The sequence below is a fragment of the Epinephelus fuscoguttatus genome, linkage group LG12 (assembly GCF_011397635.1).
Source record: "Epinephelus fuscoguttatus linkage group LG12, E.fuscoguttatus.final_Chr_v1".
NCBI classification, from domain to species: Eukaryota; Metazoa; Chordata; class Actinopteri; order Perciformes; family Serranidae; genus Epinephelus; species Epinephelus fuscoguttatus.
This window is the reverse complement of record NC_064763.1, coordinates 32592206-32614931: the sequence shown is the minus strand read 5'-3', so window position 1 is coordinate 32614931 and position 22726 is coordinate 32592206. Positions and strand designations below refer to the sequence as shown.

Genomic DNA, 22726 nt, shown 5'->3' with positions numbered 1-22726 from the left:
TAGTAACTATGGTGGTACCCTAACCCAGAGCTTTGATAGATGAAGCCACCTGGGGGCATTTCATACTGCCACCAAAGGGTGCCTCTGTGCTTCGTTGTCTGGCACCAAGGGGCCACTGAACAAGTGTCGTCATTTGACAAGCGGGAAGTGAGATCGGGTTGTTATACTTGACATCCTCTATATATTCAAATACAATTGTGACATGGAAAGTGGCATGTCTAAGGCTACTTTAAGACAGCAGGCAGATCAATACATCCTCCAAAAAATCACCATGTGTTTGGGAAGCACTGAGCATATGACTGAATAAATGGGGCTTGGATTGTACTTCAAGAGATGTGTGAGAATCTGCAAACTGAGCTTTTCAAAAAAAAAAAAAATAGATAGATTTTGCTGTTGTTAAAAATGTTTTGTTTTTTTTTGTTTGTTTTTTTTTTACTTCAGTTCTTGAAGAATGTTTTTGGATTCTCCGTTCACCCTGCGTGTAAAAGAAAGTTTTCTGCACAAATTCAATGCAACAGGTGGTGAGTAGAATGGCCATTTTCTTGGGTGAAGTTTTCTTTTAAGACAGACCATGTGCACTTTTTGATCAGAACAGATTTGGTGTGTCCAGACATCACTAACCAATCAGCATAGGTTGCTATGGTAACTATGAAGGTGTATGCAACTAGGTAGCTACACTGGCGAAGTGGCTTTCCAGTGTGAAGGTATGAGAAATGGAGGCCCCTTTGCCCTGAAAGTGCCAGCAGATTCACATTGGCATTGTGGGTTGCATTGCGATGTTGCATAAGACACTTTGAAATGTGGTTGTAGCAGTCAGGGACTGAGATGCATCTGTAGAAATCCAATTGAAATAGCATTTTAAACCACCTCCAAATGTGGTTTGGATCCAATTTGCAAAAATTGTTTGTTTATTTTATTTTTTTTTTTTTGCTGCCCAGACTTTCAAAAATCAATTTGGATGCAATCTTGAAATGCCAAAGACAGATCTGGGCTGACAGTCTGAACATTGTTTTTATTTGATTTTAAAAATTAAAAAAGACATTTAAAAAACACGTTTTTCAGCAGAGAAAAAAAACACAAGAATTTGTTCTCAGCAGCGATGCAGACTCATCTCTATGACTCCATAGAACATTAGAATCTGCTTGTGTATGTATATTTACATATGTGTATGTACATTTACAACCTTGTGCGCAGTTCTGTAGTGTGTGTGTGCCACATTGTGTAAGTATGGACACTTGTGCACCCAGTGAACATGCATGTGACACTGCTAATAATACCTCTGCAGACTGCAGTCAGAGCCCCTGCAGAGGCTGTGGGCCTGAAACTAGATTTATTCCACCTTAAAGACCAGATCTGTCCAGAGACACAGACTTCCAAGGTGACCTCTCACAAAGTGCAGAGAAACTTATGTTATAAGTGCAGTGCAGTGGAAATCTATAAGTACCAGGGCGGAGAGGAGAGGAGAGGAGAGGAGAGGCTGTCAGCATCACATACTGAAAAACTAAAGATTCAACACTACTACTGTACATATCTGGGCAGCAGATTGTTGGATCAGAATGGCTGCATGAGCCATTTTCTATTAGGACCTCAGCCATATGAATCATTAGGGATCATAATTGTGGTAATTATTGTAAAACAGGCACTAAGTCTAATTTTCATCTATTTGTCAATGCAGTTAATGACATGTTAGAGCAGCCTCAATAGACTCTGCTTCTTTGGCCTCTGTTGTCGAGGAACAAATGCCGAAAATTACACTTGATTATGATGGTCATAACAAAATCACTGATATCATTGATTGATGATTGCCTGTCTGATGAGCCTTGTTAGCCTCTTCCTGTAATATAACCTCACATATAAGTAAAAGTAGGGCAGGGTTTTTTTTTTCTCCCATAGGAGACTGGGCAGTGCGCTCACCTTTAATTCTTTATTTAGATAGTAGGGAGAGTAGGAGGAGGGAGAAAGTGAAGGGCAAAGAGGATGTTGCACCTTGCACAAGGACACTTAGGCAGAGAGGGTATGTAACTCTAGTGCTGAAAGTAATAGGCCTAAATAATTGGTCAATTTCTTTGAGGAATAGGTCGACAGTTTGAGAAATAGTTTGTTTTTTTTGTAGCATGAAGCAATATTACATCAGTTGGCCAAAGGGGGGCGCTATAGCAACCAACTGAAATTGCAAACTTTGAATGGGCGTATCGGTGTATAACATCTCAAGGGTTTCACTGATCACCACGCAACTTTGTAGGCATATGACCACACATAATCTGAGAGAACCCCTCCATTATTGACCCCATCAAACAAAATGGGGGCGCTAGAGAGCTAATTTCTTATCTAGGCCTAACCGCCATATTGATTTTTACTAAAATTGGTAGATATGTAGAACAGGACGCCTCAAGGTGACTGGAGAAATTTAACTCTAATTTGCAACTGGGTGGCGCTATAACAACAGAAAAATGCTTCAAAATGGCTAAAATGTGACCAATCGCTGTGGCTCCCCGTGTGGACCAATGTTTGGGTTTTTCTTCTAATTTTTGGTATAACTAAGTCATGGTATGGTATGCTGTACATAATCACAGAAACTGTCAGTGTGTCATTCTGTCAGTCAGTCAGTCATTCTGTCTGTCCCACGTTTTTCTACTCACTGACGTGGTCAATCTATGTGAAACTGCACATAGGCATTGAGGATTGGCATAGGTAGAAGGTGACAAAGCTACCCATGGGTATGGACTAGTTCATGATTATTTGCTACTTTAACTTTGCAGTGTAGGCAGTGAAAGCAAACAAATCTGTCTTCACACTATTAAATCATCTGATTTCATTTATATGATTTAGAGTCCATAGTTAGTCTAGCTCGGGAGACTTCAGATGAGCCACCGCCATTGAGGTTTGGCCAAATTCAGAGGCAAAAGGGCCAGATCGTAGATGTATGACAACCATTTTTGTTGATGAAATGGTAAAACATTTTTTGATCGGTGTATAGGCTACACATATTTACAGGCCTAGAACAATGATGTATGACACTAAAGATGTTAGTGACAGTTATTTATTTCCTCTTTTTTTTTTTGACAAACCCACAGGGAGCCATTGTAGAGAGGTTAAAGAGCCACATGTGCTCGTCCCTTGTTGTCATCTGACATTCTATGGACTATTTTCTTATCTAACGCTCCAAAATGTTTGACTTCTGCTTTAATTAATGGAGAAGCATTTCCTGGGTCCAGATCCTGGGTCAGATCTCTCGTTTGGTGTCGTGACATGAAACAGAGTTTCTTTACTGAAAAAAAAGAGTGCCATGGGTGGACTCAATTATTGAATCAGCTCCAGGGACAAAACTGACGCCTTTGTTAACCTGTTGTTTAGCATTGTCAAGCAGTGCATTGGAACCAGTTAGGAGTGACAGACAAGACATGTCCTAAATCGACATGTCCTAAATCGACATGTCCTCTAAATATCGCCCAACATCATACTTTGCTGCGCTCTACTCTTAAGACCCTGTTATGTATGGCTGTAGTGATTGGTTAGGGAAAACTGAATCCCCCTCTCCCGTGAAAATCCATTTAAGTAGACACAATGTCAGACTTAAAATGACGGAGACAGAGTGTAAGGACTTGACAATTCGGTCTGATGAGGCAAGGAAAATAAGGAGGCAACAAATTTGTATCAAGTAATTGTTTAACTAGTTTTTGAAGCAAAAACTAGTTCAAGTTCCCTGAAGTTTGTAGCTTTTTTTCCATTTGAAATCATTGCATATTGAATATTTTTTGGCTTTAGAGTTTGCGTGATCAGACAATGTAACCTTGGGCTGTTGGAAACTGTGATGGACATTTTTAGATATTTATAGACTTATCAAATCAAATATATGATACAGAACCAATCAATAATGAAAAGCTGCAGCTCCACTTAACTGATCCTGTGGAGGCTCACCTTTTACCCACTGCCCTGTTAACCACGTGACTGTCTCTGGGCTGTGGATAGGTGTGTTGTAACACTGTGAAATGAAATACAGGCCACGTAGGGATCTTACCTTGTAGATGAATCCATCTGGGCAGGCGTGGTCGTAGGTGAAGGCTTTATAAACCACCAGGAACACGATGCAGGCGAGGAAGGCCAGGGCCAGGATGATCAGAATCGTCACCTGGGGGGAGGACAAACACTGGTCAGTGTGTGTGTGTGTGCCAGAGCATTAAGGGAGGATGTGTGGTTTATATATGTGAGGCAGGGTGAGAGTTCGACAGTGAGAAAGATGGAGCATGTGCGATAGTGTGTGTCTGTAGTCCTAATAAATGGTACAGTAAGATGCTGGTGGCTGAGGTGAATGGCTCCTCAAGGCAAGGTGTTCCTGTTGACTTCCATGATGGATGACTCAGGTTGTGACACTGCACCAGGACCTGTACCTTTTAGCTTAATAGACCTTTTTTCCACAACAGATTTGTCATAGTAGGAAAGGCACAGTTGTTACTTATGGCTCTGTTCTATTCAAGTGTCCCAGTAAGCCGTGACAGTGACCACAAAACCAGGACCCAGAAACTGAAGCAGCTCTTTAACTTCACAGTTTAGACCTGTGGTTCTCCTACTGTGACATGTTAAAATTAAATGTCTCCCGTGAAAAAGCCCTATTGCAAATATGAACTTCTAATTAGGTTTCTTAAATAAATAATGGTTTAATTAATATGCATAAAAAACTTTCCACAAGTTCCCTCATTAAATTACAAATGTTCTTCAAAAGTGAAAGATCAAAGCGCACTTAAGCTACTGCAGACTTGTCTCGGCTTACATAAAATCTTCTTGTAATCCTCAAAGATATCACCTCCTGTTATGCAGACGGTGAAGTTTTGTCGTGATGTGAGCTTAATATAAAGGACTTCATTACAGCAAGCTGCGTCTCTTTATAGAGACCTATTGAATTAGGACTGGGACATAATTAATTTGTCCATCCAGTTTCAGTGGATCTGAATATTATGCATTTCTTTTGCCTTTGTTCAATGAACCGTAATTGTTTTTACCTATACTGTACATACAATTGGGCACCTTGCTCAAATACTTTATTATAATACTGCAGCCCACTCTCATTCCAAGGGCGTCCTATGTCCTATGTCAGTGGCTGTCGGCATCTGAATCCAGCGCACAAGGAGACTTATAACATCTGTATGAGATGTACCGGGCTTTTCACTGATCCACGATCATGTTTCATGATTTGAGTTTTTTTTAATTAGGTAACACAGTAAACATTATGTGGCATACATGTCACGTGATATACATTACATACAGCACATCACAAGATATACTCTTTAATACTTACGCACCATAACACTTCAATTAAAAGCCTAGTGCCAGTTTAACACCCAGTCCCTTTTACCAGTCCGGTGTGGCTATACATTTTGACAAACAAAGGCAGGTCTCAATTAGACGCCTGGTCTGGTTGCCAAGCAGTTCATTTAATTTAATAGAAGTTCTTCGGATGTATAGAAGCAGGCCGTTGGCTATTATGTGTCCATTACTCTAACCTGGAAATCCATATGCCCCGCCCCTTGCAAATTCGAATTTGCACTGCACGGGGATCTGGCCCCGACAAGCAGAGCCTGGTGAATCACCAATCGGACCAATCAGTCTATCTGACAGAGGCGGTCTCTGGGCGGGCGTAACATGATGATGACAGCGCTGTGGCGGAGAAGTTGAAAAATAAACAGCCAAGATGGCAGTAGGGGTGTAAATCACCAGCTTCATCATGATACGATATTATATCGATTTGTTTGGATGATGATACAATGTTTGCTGATATCACAAAGTCTGTCACGATATGATTTTGATTCAATTCGATTCAGGAGCCTTTGATTGATATGACATGATATCATATGCCCATCTAACACAATCATTTACATCAACTCACAAAAACAACTAGAACATGATTTGACCATTTTATTTCTGAGCTCTATTTGTTGTTTGAGCGGAGGTGCGCTTGCCTAGAAAGGGTGACACAGACGTGCTATGTGAATTTCAAAAATAAATGTGTATCTTTAAGATGATGATATGGATCGATGTTTTCATTTTGCACCGATGTAATCGGATCATTAATCAATGAATCGATGTATTGATGTGGATCGATGTATTGTTACACCCCTAGATGGCAGCTGCTGAAGGACCACGTCCATTCAGTTTAGCTTTGGAAGAAACGCTAAGCCAACTACACTTATCTTTTTCCTTGAGAGAGGAACAGAAGACTGTCCTAGAAGCCTTCGCTTCCAGGAAGGACGTTTTTGCCATTTTGCCAGCGGTATACGGCAAAAGCATAATATATCAGTTAGCCCCACTGGTCAGCAAACAAATGGGGCTTAGTGCAATGAATACATCACCTTGTATTTTTCCTCTGATTGGCTATTTTGCTATTCAGTTGCGTGTGGCGGTATTTAATATGCCTCAGTTAGTGCCACCCCATGGGTAGGAAGGGTGCATCGATGAGGGCCAGACTCAAAATCTTTCTAGATTTGAGTCTGCATTTCCAGGCCACGATTACTCTGTAAGTTATTCATATTACTTTAGTTCATAAGGGTCCTGAGATCAAAAGAATCAAGAGGGTTTTTTTTTTTTATAAAAACGAATTCAAGTTGTACTTTAAGTATTGTTTTAATGGGATAAAGTGGTGTTGTGCCTATGCCAGGTGCTGTAATATCTGAGTGCTGTAACTCTCTGTTTCTATGATGTGCTGTCTGTTGGAGCTAGATCAAATGAATGACTCATAATCGATATACAGGGCTGCACGGTGGGTGGTGGTCAACACTGTCACCTCACAGCAAGACGGTTCCTAGTTCGATTCCAGGAGGGAACCCTTCTGTGCAGAGTTTGCATGTTCTCCCTGTGTCAGCGTGGGTTTTCTCCAGGTACTCCAGCTTCCTCCCACAGTCCAAAGACGTGCAAGTTAATTGATAACTCTAAATTACCCGTAGGTGTGAATGTGAGTGTGAATGGTTGTCTGTCTCTATGTGTCAGCCCTGTGATAGTCTGGTGACCTGTCTGCGACCCTCAAGAGGATAAGCAGTTACAAAAATGGATAATTGATATATTATCTGAAGCTTAATTCTTATACAAGTAATTTTAATACTTGTTTAGATAAAATTTGATTGTAAATCTCGATCTTTGCTGAGCAACAGTTTTATGTGAAAGGAATTAAAGGCCTGTCCCATATAGACGCCTATCCCAAATATAGGCCTACTGATTTCAGCGATTTAAGCAAATAATAGCCCAGGCTACTATTTGAAGTTTTACAGAAGGTTAAGACACATAATAAACACCCTTGCATACATTTTCTCATATTGTCAATGTTGATTCAGCCTGGCTGTCTATGACAACCCACACTGATTGTAAGTGTGCAGGTATAGTGGATTTCAGTTGTCTGGCATCTTGTTTTTAAAACAGCCTCATGAATCAATCAGCATCCTTCCTGTCCAAACCTGTGCTGACTGTCAGTGCACTCAGGTCACTGAGAGAAATCACTTAGCTCCAGCTGTTTAAGAAAGGAAATGTCCTTTCCTTTTTGTAAATACACCAGTGGCAAGCTGATTTACGAATTGCATTTTTGAAACTGCATCAGTTCTGATGTGCTCAAGTGTGCAAATTAAGCCTTTCAATTGCCGGTTTAAAGAGAATATATTGTCCAAAAAAAAACAAAAAAAAAAACTGGAACACATTTAAATGTTCTGGTCAGGCCTCACAACAAGGAACTATGAAATGTTATCAGAATTTGCTTGGACAGAATCAAAATACATCTGCAGTGTGAAAAATGCGTAATAGCAGCCAAAAAAAGCAGAGCTAATCTAAAATGATGGAAATAACACATTTATTTCTGCGTACTGATGCAAATAAGAATGCCTCTGTGTAGTTTGAGGTGTGAAATATTCATTTTCCTGGCAGGGTAGACAATGTTGTAGTAAAGCAGATTAACATATAAAAGGGTTTATTTCCTCCTACTTTCTACTTGACACCCTGATTGGGTGCTTCTGAGTGAGCATTTAATTAGAATTATGCAAATCGAGTACAAAGGATAGCTGTGTTTAAAAATGGTATTGTCTGCCAAGTCACAAATGCCAGTGTAGGTATGTGTGTGGTGAATGCATATGCTTGTATCTGCATTTGTCCATTCTCCCCACACGCTCCAAAATAAAATGCCGCCATTAAAAAGTCAGATTTATCACAGTGAGCGAGTTGAAAAAAATGGAACCTTCCATAACAGATGAATGTTTCTAATTTCCTGTTTCCATTTCTAGACTGGCATTAAAGCCATTCCCGATTTACTGCTCTCTATATGATCTGTCACTGCGAGATGTCAGAGCAATTACACATGGGTGTGATCATTAGTCTCCATCAGTGTTATGGGGGTGGACAGGGACACGCAAGCTAAGTGACTGTTTACTTGGTGTCAACTGGGGGACACGACTCTCAGCCTTGGTTGATGCTGACACTCTCCATAAATTACATCTCCCACATCACACACACACTGTGATACTTTAAAAAGGATGTGTTTAAAGTCACGGCGACCCGCATTCTGGATGTAACAGACGTAAAATGACTGATTAAGACCCATCCTGACCCCCTTTTTTTAATCGTGATGCACATGAAACAGCTTATTAAGGAGAGGGATTACTGTAAAGCTCCTCATATCATGCAGTGAGCAATCAGTGTTTCATGCATGTGGAGACCCAACTTTGTGTAGACACTTTGAAACATGAAATGGAGACTTAAGTCGCTAATGACTGAGGAGATTTGCTCCTTTGCGCGACTAAAATGGAGGAAATTTAAACAGCATTTGAAGCGTTTGTCCGTGTGGCCCACCCATCTGAAACACTCATTCAGCCGATTATTTATTGAATTAAAACGGCTTGCTGCAACATATAATCTGACCACTCTTAAATGATGCTTGAAATTAGGGCATGACATGGCACGTGCATTAAACAGATTAGTGGCATTAACCCTGACACGGCGAGTGTTGCCTATGTTGATGTTCAGTGACACTTTCATTGTAGATTCAACGCAGTCGGAGCAACAGTTCAGACAGGAACATATCCCGCCCTTTGTGATAGAAACGATCGCCCTGGAATCCCTGTTGATGCAGCCGCAGCCATGTGCTGTATAAATCCATTAAAAATCTATCCTGACCTTTCTCCATTATTCATAATCTGGCTGAACACCGCAGTAAACCTTAAGGGGTCGCCAGGGTAACGCTACAGCTTGCGGATGAAGACTCCCTCCGTGCATGAAGTGGATTCATACTTTTATCTGCCAGTATCTACTGGACTGATGCAATATTCCTCTTTGATAAGATTATGCTCTCATATCTCTGATAACAGCTGAATCTGCGCCACGGGTGCAGTCACATTAAGCACAAGCAAATAAAAACAACAGAACAAAATACAGTAGAAACTAACATAAAAATAATGCTTCTTTTGGTCAATAGGAGGCCATGCTGTCTCCCAGCACGGCAGCTTCTCCCACATCATCCTGTTTCTCTGTTGAACACAGTCAACAGGGCTGCTTTGTCATTAGCGCTCCAGTATGTGCCATCCTACACCACTATCGCCACCAACACAACCATCATCCTGTTTGCTGTGCAACACAGATAACAGACACACGTTTGTTTTTCTTGGATGCAGGTAGAAGCACAGCACGCTGCTATAATTTGGACTAAGAGCAGCGTGTCCTTAACAAGAATTGGCTCCATCAGTAAGGATTGGATTGACTGCGCGGCAGGTGGCCGTGCCCGCTGGGCTTTAGTTGGTTCACCTAATACCACCCTGTGTCTCTATTCACGTGGATATAAAACATTCAGATTGTGTTTTAAAGCTGTACTGAGCAAGGTTTTTATGCAAATGGAACATTTTAGCAGCATTCTAGTGCTCCTGCGCATTCACACTGTTTGCCCACATGAAACTGGATGTGTCAAATAAAAGCTTGAGAGCAATATAAAAACCAAACACCCACAAAACTTAAGTCAAAGAAATCAGACTTATCCCTTGCCTCTTTTATCCCTATGTTGTGTAGTGCTGTGAGTGACCACACACAGCTTCATTGTTCTTTGTGCAGCAATGTTTATTATATCTAACATTTATTCAACCAGGAAACCCTGACTGAGATGAAAAATCTAATTTTTAAAAATGGTTGAGAGCAATAACAATGAGTTAGACTGACAACATTAAAAAACAAGTCACACAATTTGAATTAAACAATTAAAGCGGCACTTTAAAAACAATTTACAATCTGAAAAAAAGGAAAGAGAAAAAGATAATTCAAAATAATGAAAAATGCTCGTTAGAATCTCCTCAGGCCCAAGCTGCTGTCATCTCATTTTGTTTTGTCTGACCAACAAATTCAACGCTGTCTACTAGAAATTATATTTATATGTTACTAAACTGCTCTCCTAATTATGCTGTTGTGGAAATATAATCCCTGCCTAGATTATGTTCAGAGACGTTTTTTTCAGGTAACAAAACACTATATTCATGTAACGTGTAGGCTACACAAGGTAGGTGGTTGGAGAGGATGTAGGCGTATAAAGTGCAGGACCTTGACACCAGAATTTGGGGTTTGTGTCAGACTCCTTTCTTGGGTTTAGGCAACAAAAGCCCTGTGGTTAATGTGAGGGAAAGATTGTGTTTTGGTCACCTTTTATAAAAGCTACGATAACACATTCTCACTCCGACCTCGCCACATATCGCCACTTGGTCATGGACTTTCCACGTATACATATGACGTGCAAAGTACCCTGGGTGCGTCTGGTGTTGACACTTTAGGACACAGTGTAGACTGCAGCCTGTTGCATGCATTGTGACTTTTCAAAATACACTTCCATTTTCACAGGAAATTCAGTCGCATACAGTCTCTTTCTAAATAAATGTATTGTGTCAGTACAACACTGCGAATAGATGTTATTTTCCTTTTAACAACAAAAGCACATGGTTAGGTTTAGAAAAAAATAACAGGGTTTGGGTTTATATTCATACGAGAAGTGGCCTCCTGGGTGACAGCTGACAGGTGATTGTTGGACTGCTCCACCATCCCTGACGCCCACCCTACTTGCACTTTGCTCCCTTAACTTACGTTGTTGTCTGGCTGCATTTGCCCCTAATGCCATCAGGCAATGTTACACACTGATGGTCCCCACCCCGTATCATAGAGATGTGAAAGGACGACTTTTTTTGTCAGTGTCTGACAGGGAAGTCACTGACTGTATTCAACGACTAAGAAATGAGACTGGGCTGCTATTAACAAAGTATCATGTTATAGATTTAGGCAACAAATGCACACTTTGGGTAAGGTTAGGGAGAAGTTGTGATTGATGTTAATTAAAAAATAAAAGAATAAAAAATAATGCCGCAGTCACTACAAGCAGAAACTGTATTGCAAGATTGTGGTGGAAAACAACTGGAATACATTTTCAGTGAACATTTTGCTGACACATTTATTATCAACATTTTTACAACTTGTCAGAAGAGTTCATTTGCAACATTTCCTCATTATGTTAATAGAACACATAATTTGCTCGGCATTATGTTTCCCTTTGCAGTGTCAAATTAGTTGTATCTTAATGACATTTCTAGAGACAGGGCTCACAATCAAAAACCTTAAAAATCTTCAGTTTTACAAAAGACAAAGTTCACTGATCGCTGGAGCTTACAAAACATTTAGGGCTCTAGTTTCGCAGACCGGGCGCGGCAGGGGCGCAGTGCAACTGCGCTTCGCCAACTGGGTGTGGCCAGGCGGATTTTGCACATTTGGCACACCGTGTGCGCTGGCGCAGCTACTCCTCTTTCCCACCTCCGTCCCTCCTACCTGCGCAAGTCGGAAAGAGGGAGGAGAGAAGGCGTGGAGTGGGTTTTACACACATCACACCAATCAAATGAGCCCCTCTCCTCGCCCTTAAATGCGCCGCGCAAAGACATAATGAGAGTTTACTCAATTCGCCATGGCAGAAGAGAGCAGCAGCGTCAGACGGCCAAACTTCTCCCAGGAGGAAACTGATGTTTTGGTCCGGGAGGTCCAAGCTCGCAGTGTCCGAATATACGGAACTGCGAGCAGACCTCCACGGGCTGATGATGCAAAGGTAGCCTGGGAGGAGGTCACCACAATTGTAAATCAATGTTGCGTTTCTCTCGTGCGCGCGCTCTCTCTTTCTCTCTCGCAGTCTCACTCTGTTTCTTTTCTTCTGACTTTTCTAAGATGACAGATGCTGAATATATACTCCCTATCTGATGCTGTGGCTGTTTGTGGTTGGCTGAGAGGGATGTGAACTCATTAGTTTGCAGCTGTGTTAATCAAATCAGGTTGGGTTTCCATTACGCGTGCCAAACGTGCCAAACGGTGCCAATCCCCTTTGATCTGACATCAGATGTGACAGGACAGTCGATATAGAGATACATTTATGTGCTGATTGCAGATAGTTGCATTGAATAGTGTTTTTTGGGGTATTTATTGCATCGTTAATGTGCCTGATATTCTGGAAACCTGCCTGTGAGGTTTTGGTGACGTGTGCGCACTGTCCGCCGGTCAGCCAAACTTCGGCTTACACCGGCTGCGCTCCCCCTGCGCTGACAGTAGACGTGGCTTCAGTTGGCGAGCTTTTAGCGCACCTTCAGCGAAGCCTTTTGGCACGAAACTGTCACTGCGCCAAGCTGGATCTGTCGCCACCTCCCCCTGCTGCGCCGCCACACCCATCTCAGCGCACCTCGGTCTGCCAAACTACCAAACTGAGCGCGCCTCGGGTTGCACTGCTCAAAACTAGCTCTGTGTGGGGTTCGCCACCCTGCGCCACGCCGGGAAACTAGAGCCCTTAATGTCAAGCCTTAAAGGGATAGTGCACCCAAAAATGAAAATTCAGCCATTATCTACTCACCCATAAAAACCCTAAAAACAGAGTTCAAATGACGTTTTTTGTCGGGGCTTCAGGACACTTGGATCACTACGGACGAGCAGTATGGAGATATTTTGTGGTTTCAATTATGCGTTTTTGGACGTGTGAATCTGGGGCACCGTCAGCCTTCATTAGGTGGAGTTGTGTTGCTACCCCCTCTCCCCTTGGATCTCTGCAAGGGATGTGAGGACTCTAAAACTTCACCTGAGCCTCTCTCGGCATATGAGTGAGTAGGTAATGGCTGAATTTTCATTTTTGGGTGCCCTGATGGATTTAAAGTCAGACATAAACTTGGTATTAATATCTAACCAATTATCATTCACTGAAAAGCAGCAGCTAATCTTTACCCTTGAGAAGCTGAAACTAGCAAACATTTAGCAACATTGCTTAAAAAGTCGTCCCTAGGTTGAGTTTGGTGACTAAAGGTGAGCAGGCTTTTGCCATCAAGGCCTCAAGGCTCTGGAATTCTCTGCCTGAGGAGATTAGGCTGGCTAGCAGATTACCTGTTTTTAGATCATTGCTGAAAACATAGCTTTATTGGAAAGCTTTCCCTTCAATGCCTGATTTGTACTTTGTGATTTGTAGCTTGTGTGTTTTATTTCCTTTTGTTCTATTTTTGCCTGTGTGCACACTATTTTTCTCAGCTTTTAAGTACTGTATTTCATGCACTTTGTAACCTTGTTTAGATAGGTGCTATCCAAATAACTTTATATTATTTACTATTATAAAAATTACATTGAATTGTCAGAATTGTTGTTGACTGTTCCTCTGTCAGTCAACTTTATTATACTGCACATTTCCATGCACATATTTTTCCTGTCCTGTGTTCTTGTATCACAGAGTCTGCAGCTCTAGACGGTTGTGTATTATTATGGAAAAGACAATCAAACCAGATTATAAAAGATCCAGTAGGATTGTTCCTCTGTCATCTCTGACTGCAGATTAAGCATCTGCATTCTACCTATTGTTTATGTTTACCCATCTTTCACAACACACACCACCTGCTCATTTTCCCTGACGCTGCCTCCCAGATAAGTCGAAAACAGTTGATTTATAATTAATATTTTCCACAAAAAAACCCACTTCCCTTTAATTATTAATGGCTGCCCAGTGCATCGTAAGTTCAAAGGCAGTTTCCTTAATGGAAGTGCTTCTTCACAGCCTATTTCACCACCATTAAACATATGATTTCTCTCTTTTTTTTTTAACGCCCCGATATGTTAGAATGCAACACACCACCCACACTCTCACTGCTGGAAGTTGACAGGCCATATGGGGGGGAGCAGACACCTCCTCTCATTCGCTCAAGGAAAAAGAGGAGAATATGTAAGTGTGTGTCTGAGCGAGAGAAAGGGAAGGTGACAGGAGAGGGGTGTGAGAGAAAAAAATGATGCTGATAAAAACAGATAACAGTGTGACAGAGGGAGCAAAGTGAGAAATAAAAGAGGGGATGACAGAGACAATAAAGCAGCAAGCGAAAAGCAGACAGGGAGCGAGTGATGGAGATCCAGGGGCAGATGGAGAAGCTTGTCCCTCTCTTGGAAGCAGGTGGCAGAGACGGACACACAGACAGAGAGGCAGGGAGGCGAGCAACAAACACAGTGGGATACCGGTTGATGCATCAATCGATACATCACTGATGGAGGCATAAACAACAATCTTTCATTCATCTTCAATTACCCTCTGACACCTTCTCTACAGCAGCACGAGAAACCGCTCAATCCTGCATGTCTTAATGGATTCATCTCCGCCTCTACACAGTGAATCCTTGTGCTGACATGTCGAGCTACATGCATTATAAAAAGTTATTAATATCAAATGAGAAAAAAATTCTAATATTAAATAATTTTATCTTGGCTGTAATAACCTCAGATGCCTTCAGGGAAGTTTGTTGATTAATGAAATTAATGAACTTACTGACAGGGTGAGTAAGTGTGGAGAGAAAGCATCCTCTAAAAAGACGAATTGAAAAAGAAGAGCTTGAAGGTCACTGGTCAGAAGGCAGCAGAAGTCAGTAAATGTCCACCAGATTCGACTTCCAAAAGTAAACGATAGACAAGTGGGGAGTGCCCCTTTAAAGGTTCAAAGGTTTGGCTGTCGATTCTATCCCTTTATAAGAACATTGTGCTCACTACATTAATTTGAAAATGGTGATATTACTACCTAACTGTCCGTTGAAGATATCTTTTAAAGTTTACAGACGAATTTCCAAATTTACATTAGACCTTCCCTACTTTCTGTAGTACTTTCACATGCTTAACTCTTTTAGGAGCTGCGCCTTGTCAAAATATATCAAAACCTATATGACTGGACAATGTGGGGATTTAATTTGAAAGGACAGACACAGGAAGTGTCCACGCTCAGCAGTCAGACAGGAGTCACGCTGATTTCCAGGGCTGGTACCTGTGGTTATTCCACAGGCTAGTTAATAACATGTCGGGCAGGAAATCCAAAGTGTGGGATCATTTTGAGAAGGTGAAGGATGAACCCAAGGTGATATGTAAACTCATCTTCATTGATCGACTACAAACATGATGTATCATCTGAAACATGGAAGTAGCTACATGCCCATTAGCCCACAGCGTCATTAACAGGCGGCTCGCTCAGTGTGTGACGTGCACTTGTAGATAAAATATAGGCCTATATTAATGAAGGTTCATTAGTACGGTTTTGTATTTCTCTGTAATGTAGCACAGTGTTAACAATGTTACTGATACTATTCTTTCTCACACCTTCAACTCAAACCATTGTGTTGCCCCGCACAAAATATAAACTAATAATTAAACCAATATCGTAAACACGTGGGCGACTAGTTGACTAATAGCCCAAAATGATGACAATTGGTCGACTTGGAAAATTTTTAGTCAGGGGCAGCCCTACTCTCCACTGACTTCCAAAATGACTTATATGACCCACCACAAAATGACATATATTACCTTTATAATGGTCACAGTTTGAAACACATCCTTAACGTCATGAGTTTCGCTCAAAAACTACCTGGTTAGGTTAAGGCAACAGAACTATGTGGTTAGGTTTAGAAAAAACATTATTGTTTGGTATTAAAATAAATATTATTTCTTAGGGACGTGAACACTGGTGTCCAGGGTAAAAGTCCTGTGTGTCTTTGACCCATCCATCTCCACTCCCATCCGTCCTATAGCTGCTTCTTTTATATTTTTTTATATCAACTGGACATGTCACTTCCTTCTCTGCTCCTGTAATAATTAGCACAGCTGCTAGAGGGCACCACCTTACAATAAACATAAGAATGGTCGTAATAAGCTGCTTGCACTGTCAACTCACATGATCGTTTTTCGGTGAGAGCAGCTGCAGTAATGGGATTTAGGTCATCTGATATTCTGAACTGTTGGCTTGTTTGCAATCTATTTGATCGTCTGAAACACTGAGTGTCATTTTCCCACATGTCAGCAATTACCTTGGGGAGTACAGTGTTATCACAACAGATGCAACAATCAATGGAAAAACTGCAAAAATTGGAGACAAGGCTGTTTTCACAGATCACATTTTGATACATCACAGCAGGACAAGGACAGGTGTAAATAATAAAACTGGATTCCATTCAGCTGCTTCATTCTCAGGGACACGGTACTGTGCATGCTGGCCCACTGTCACGGCTTACTGGGACAATTTAATGGAACACAGTCATCATTAATTATTTATCAAGTAAAAATTGCAAACATTCTCCAGTTCCTTTGTCTCATGTGAAGATCTGCAGCTTTTATATCATTATAAATTGCATATCTGCAGGATTCAGACTGTTGGTTGGATAAAACAACTAATTTTTATGACCGTAGGCTCCAGGTACTTGAGAGGGATTTTTTTCTTTCTTAATATTTAAGATACGGATCATAAAAATAACTGATGCAGCCATAATCTTAACTATGACATCAGAAAAAACTGTTCATACATTCAAATAAAAAAAGTTAAATTAAAAAATATTCTTCATCCATTCCCTCTGGAGCCAAACCAACCAGTCTAGCCTCAAGATCCAACAGTGTCGATGGAAATGTGTCTAGTCGAGACACTAAGCCCTCACCTATTCATCACATGCATAAGCGTTTAAGTCAGGGATCAGCAAGCTACATAAAAATGTAAATGAAATATTCTCTTATCCTCTTAAGGCAGTTTTGTAATGATGAAATTAATGAAGCGCGTGACGGCATACCTGTCAGGGCAAGTGGTTGGAAACTGCAACTGATAACCGAAAGGTCACAGGTTTGATCCCTGCGTGTCCTTGAGCAAAACAGAGAGCCCCTAGCTACTCACTGTACATGGAATTTAAAAGTGCAGGATGTGGATAAGGACTTTTAGGTAAGTGGTGCAGTTTGAGACAAGACAGCAGTGGCCATTTTGGCTCCAAAAGATATTTTTTAACCTTATGGTTCTTCAGTGGAGGAAGAGTTATTAAGTTCCTCTATTGCAGAAGTACCTCCAGCAGTATTAGAGCGCTGTAGTTCTGCACTCAAAATCCTATTTAAGTTAAAGTGCAGATGTACTGTAGACAAAATGTGCTTAAAGTTTTAAAAGTAAAAGTATTTGTTCTACAGAAAAGTGGCCTCTGTGACTGATATTGTGTTATTTCTCTAACATTTGATTTTGTTGAGAAATATTGGAGAACTTGACCTCTTTGTATTTTTATTCAAATCAAACCATCATGAGAAGTTTAGAGGAGAAATCATCTTTTGACAGAACTTCTGACAACTCGTAGATGTCTGAAAGGTGACACAGGGCTCATGAATAAGGAGCACAAGCCAAAAAGGTTGGAAATCGCCTGTGGTGCAGCATAACTAAGTACATTTGCTCAAATACCATAAACCATAACCATAAACAATTTTTAGGTACTTGTACTTAACTTGATTTTATGCTACATTTTGCTTTTACTCTACTACATCTCAGATGCAAATACATTTGTTTAAAGCATTAGTTACTTTGTAAATTTAGATTAATCATTCATTCTATCATTTTCTGAAACTGCTTATCCTATTGGGGGTTGCGGGAGCGCTGGAGCCTATCCCAGCTGACATTGGGCGAGAGGCAGGGTACACCCTGGACAGATCGCCAGACTATCACAGGGCTGACACATAGAGACAGACAACCATTCACACTCACATTCACACCCACGGACAATTTAGTCACCAATTAACCTGCATGTCTTTGGACTGTGGGAGGAAGCCAGAGTACCTGCTGACACAGGGAGAACATGCAAACTCCACAGAGAAGGGCTATGGCATCCCAGTTAGAACCAGGGTTGGTTAGAACCAGGAACCCTCTGGCTGTGAGGCGACAAAGCTAACCACTGTATCACCATGCCACCATTGAGATTATTGATTCCACACATAAATAGACAAATAGGTTATAATATATTATTGTAGGTTAAGCTACCCAGCAGTATCTTACTATATAATGATGAAAACTCTGTCTGTGTGTCTGTTCCACGTTTTTCTCCTCACTGACTTGGTCAATCCATGTGAAATTTGGCACAGTGGTAGAGGGTCATGAGAGGATGTGAATGAAGCAATATTACAATTGGCCAAATAGGGGCACTATAGCAACCGATTGAAAACTTTGAATGGGCATATCTCATGGCCCTTATGTTGTAGAGACATGAAACTTTGCACAGAGATGCCTCTCCTCATGAGGAACACATTTGCCTCAAGAACCCATGACTTCCGGTTATATAGATTTTCCGCCATTTTGAATTTCTTGAAAAACACTTAAAATCAATCTCTTCCTAGGAAGTTCGACCGATCTGCATGAAACTGGGTGAACATAATCTACGGACCAATATCTAAAGTTCCCTCTTGGCAAAAGTTGGAAAACTTACTAAAACTGAGCTTCTATAAGGCAATGAATATTGCGGAGGGCGTGGCTCATCACATAAAGGTGTATAACATCTCAAGGGTTTCACCCATCACCACGCAACTTTGTAGGCATATGACCACACATAATCTGAGGGGACCCCTCCATTATTGACCCCAACAAACAAAATGGGGGCACTAGAGAGCTAATTTCTTATCTAGGCCTAACCGCCATATTGATTTTTACTAAACTTGGTAGATATGTAGAACAGGACGCCTCAAGGTGACTGGAGAAATTTAACTCTAATTGGCAACTGGGTGGCGCTATAACAACAGAAAAATGCTTAAAAATGGCTAAAATGCGACCGATCGCTGTGGCTCCCTCTGTGGCCCTATGTTTGGTTTTTTTTTTCTAATTTTTGGTATGACTAAGTCATGGTATGCTGTACTCAATGGGTATGGACTAGTATAGAGTAATTAAGTTTAGTCCCACCTTTACCAGCTGCAACATTAAGGTGATGTACACATGAATGCATCAATAATTGTGATCCAACAATATGTGTGTATGATTCTGAAATGGGTAATTCTACATGATGAGTACTTTTACTTTTGGTACTTTAAGTATGCCAATACTTGATGCAAATTTGTGCTTTTACTTGAGAGTTTTAAATGCAGGACTTTTACTTGTTTTACTTGCAGTATTTCCATGCTGCAGTATTGCTATTTTTACTCAAGTAAAAGATGTGGATACTTCACCCACCACTGGAAATTGATGGAATAACCTTTAACAATGCATTGCATTTTAAAATCTTATTTTATGTTTTGTTTATGTAAAATCTTACTATGAAAAGTAAGTCATTACTTCAGGTGTTACATAACTGTAGTGAAGTCAAAAGTACAATATTTCCCTCTGAACTGCAGTGAAGCAGCAGCATAACATAACATGTACATGTATCTAGTGTTCAGACACCAGCATGATGCCACAGTTCAAGAGAAAAACACCTCTGTTTTCTAAACTGATATTTCTAGACCTGTATGTGAGAAAAGCTTCCTTTTTTATTGATTTCCTTCCAGGATACTTTTTGCAGAGGTGACTGCTAATCTCTCTGCTCGTAAAGCACCTCAGTGCGAAGTTCTCTTTGTTTTTATTCAGTAAAACAAAAGGCAACTCTCAAAGCAGGGCTCTTTGGGGAGCCAGCTACCTCAGAGCGGAGCATCTAAGACGGGGCAGAGGGATGTCAAGGAGACTGTGTACAGGGACTGGGGCTCTCGAGGGCTGGCTATCTGGTTGAGAGGGGCGCAGCTACAGTAGTGTGGCAACAGAGTACAAACACTCCACTGTCTAGATGCATCACGTCTGCGATGGAAACACAAACTGATAAAGCTGACAAAACACAAGATTTTCCTCTGATCTCAAGGTCAGCTCAGGTTTGAATACAGGAGCACGAGTCCCTCAGAGCTTTGCAGGAGGTTCTGTGGGGCTACACTGTTCAATAGTTTCCAAAAACAATGAATAGAACATGGGCTTAGTGGATACGTATACAGTGCTGCTTTTCTTAGTTTCTGTGTTCTATTATTTCATATGGTATAAAGGTCATGACTTATTCAGTAAAGCTACAGCAGGGTTTGTATGTTGATGACAGCAGTCTTGGATCACTTAATTTAAGTATTCCGATTTGCCACAGATAAAAATGGTTATTCTTTCTGGTAGGAGCAAACATAATCTCCCTTTCCCTCTTTGTGACTGTGCACACCCAGAGGTGAATGACTTACAAACACTCTGTACGTCCTCTGCAGCCTCCTCTGTAAAAGCACAGTAAGAGTTGCTGAATTTTCTTGTATACCAAACGAGACTGGGCGTTGCACTGACACAGATAGATACAGACTGAATGTTCGAGCTATAAGGGATATGCACCAGCCAGAAACAAACAAGAGCACCTTTAAAATCTGATGTCTGCAGATTACGGTCATCTCAGTTCAAATTTTAGTTTTTAATCATCTTTAACCGCAGTGTCATATCCACATTTGTCAATCTGACTTGTAAAAAAATCAAACGTTTCCAGCGTAATCATGAAGCATCCAACTGCTCTGATGCTGAGCCGGGAGACAGGAGATTTAAATCCTGCGCACTAAAAGATAACGTGCTGACTGTCCATGGTGACTTGGCCTATTTTTCAGAGACGAGCGCAGACTCTTTACAATCTCAAAAAGAAAAACAGCTTTCATTGGAAAGTTTGGTTTATCATCATCCTTCTTAGCATGTATTGTGTTGCAGTGCTTTCCTCTTGAATAATGCTTATTAGAACAATTGGGGGCAACGTGAGGTTAAATGTAAAATAAGAGAGTTTACTAAAGGTGTTTTCTGTGTGTGTGTGTGTGTGTGTGTGTGTGTGTGTGTGTATGAAGATATTGTGACTTTTTATGTCGCTGTTTTGTAGTAAGACGTGTCATTAGAGAACATCAAAAGCCTTTCTCTCACATGCATACAGAATCCACGAGTTCAGTGCCAAGTGAGACAGTGAATGTTCAGCAGGAGATAGATGCTAATTATGCTAATGTATCCCAATTAAGCAAGGTCTCCATGGAGACAAAACTTCAAAGGTCTTGTCGGAGCATGCTGTCATATTGGTTAGAGGAGAATGTGCTCTTGGGGTACAGTATAGACTCCGAATCAAAGCGAGGTGGGCTTAAAATGACAGAAACGAGAAACAGAAAAAGGTGAAAGAGGATAAGACAGTAAATGTGTAAACAGGAGCACAATGAATAAACATCAAGTTTCATTTTCCCAGAGACATGATGATGCTCGGTTGCTTTTAAAATATGATCTGAAACCTACTGTACCCACACACCTGTAAAACATGCACAGAGAGAACTTACATTATTAAGAAGTGAACGCTAATTGCTCGTTCCATTTCAACAAAAGCCTGCAGAGCTACCTCTCCACCAGTGTGGACTAAAGGTGACTACCGTACTGTGTAAGAGCTGTAAAACAGGCCGTTTACTTACAAAAACTTTCAAATCATGGTTTAAGATTTGCATTTGAGAGTTCCAAATAGAAAGAAATGGCATAACATCACAAGATGCTTTCAAGAGGAGCAAAAAACTGAGCGATGGAAGCTAAAAAGAATCCAGCATTCTTTGGATTGAAGTAGGGCTGCCCTCTAATCGTTGACCAAACATTAGACAACCAGAAAGGTCATTAGTTGGGGCGCCGGTGGCTTAGTGGTAGAGCAGGCGCCCCATGTACAAGGCTGTTGCTGCAGCGGCCCGGGTTCGACTCCAGCCTGTGGCCCTTTGCTGCATGTCACTCCCCCTCTCTCTCCCCCTTTCACACTTGTCTGTCCTATCAAATAAAGTCTAAAAAGCCCCAAAAAATATCTTAACACACACACACAAAAAAAGAAAGGTCATTAGTTGGCAAGATTTCATTGGTCCCACTTAGGATTTCTGGTAAACAGGCTATGATACTGTGCTTGTTAGGGTTGCTTAGCAAACTCAGACGCAACCTGCCATCACCCTCTTGAAAGATGGCACAAAAAAAGGCACAAGAGTAGCGACTGACCTCGCTTTTTCCAGGCGGTTGAAGACGCGGCATGTGAATGGCCCCTGATTTCCAGGGCTGGTACCTGTGGTTATTCCACAGGCTAGTTAATAACATGTCGGGCAGGAAATCCAAAGTGTGGGATCACTTTGAGAAGGTGAAGGACGAACCCAAGGTGATATGTAAACTCATCTTCATTGATTGACTACAAACATCATCATCTGAAGCATGGAAGTAGCTACATGCCCATTAGCCCACAGCGTCATTAACAGGCGGCTCGCTCAGTGTGTGACGTGCACTTGTAGATGAAATATAGGCCTATATTAATGAAGGTTCATTAGTACGGTTTTGTATTTCTCTGTAATGTAGCACAGTGTTAACAATGTTACTGATACTATTCTTTCTCACACCTTCAACTCAAATCATTGTGTTGCCCCGCACAAAATATGTAATTTAATAATTAAATTAATATCGTAA

At 41.1% G+C, this 22726-nt stretch overlaps 1 protein-coding gene across 1 annotated transcript in view; it reads right to left on the bottom strand.

Annotated features, from left to right (window-relative positions):
- nsg2 (neuronal vesicle trafficking associated 2) overlaps window positions 1-22726 on the bottom strand; it is a 64348-nt gene that overhangs the window by 3329 nt on the left and 38293 nt on the right. Inside the window, exon 4 of the mRNA XM_049592293.1 lies at window positions 4019-4129. Within this exon, the coding sequence (XP_049448250.1) occupies window positions 4019-4129 (111 nt within the window). The remainder of the gene's footprint in view (window positions 1-4018; window positions 4130-22726) is intronic.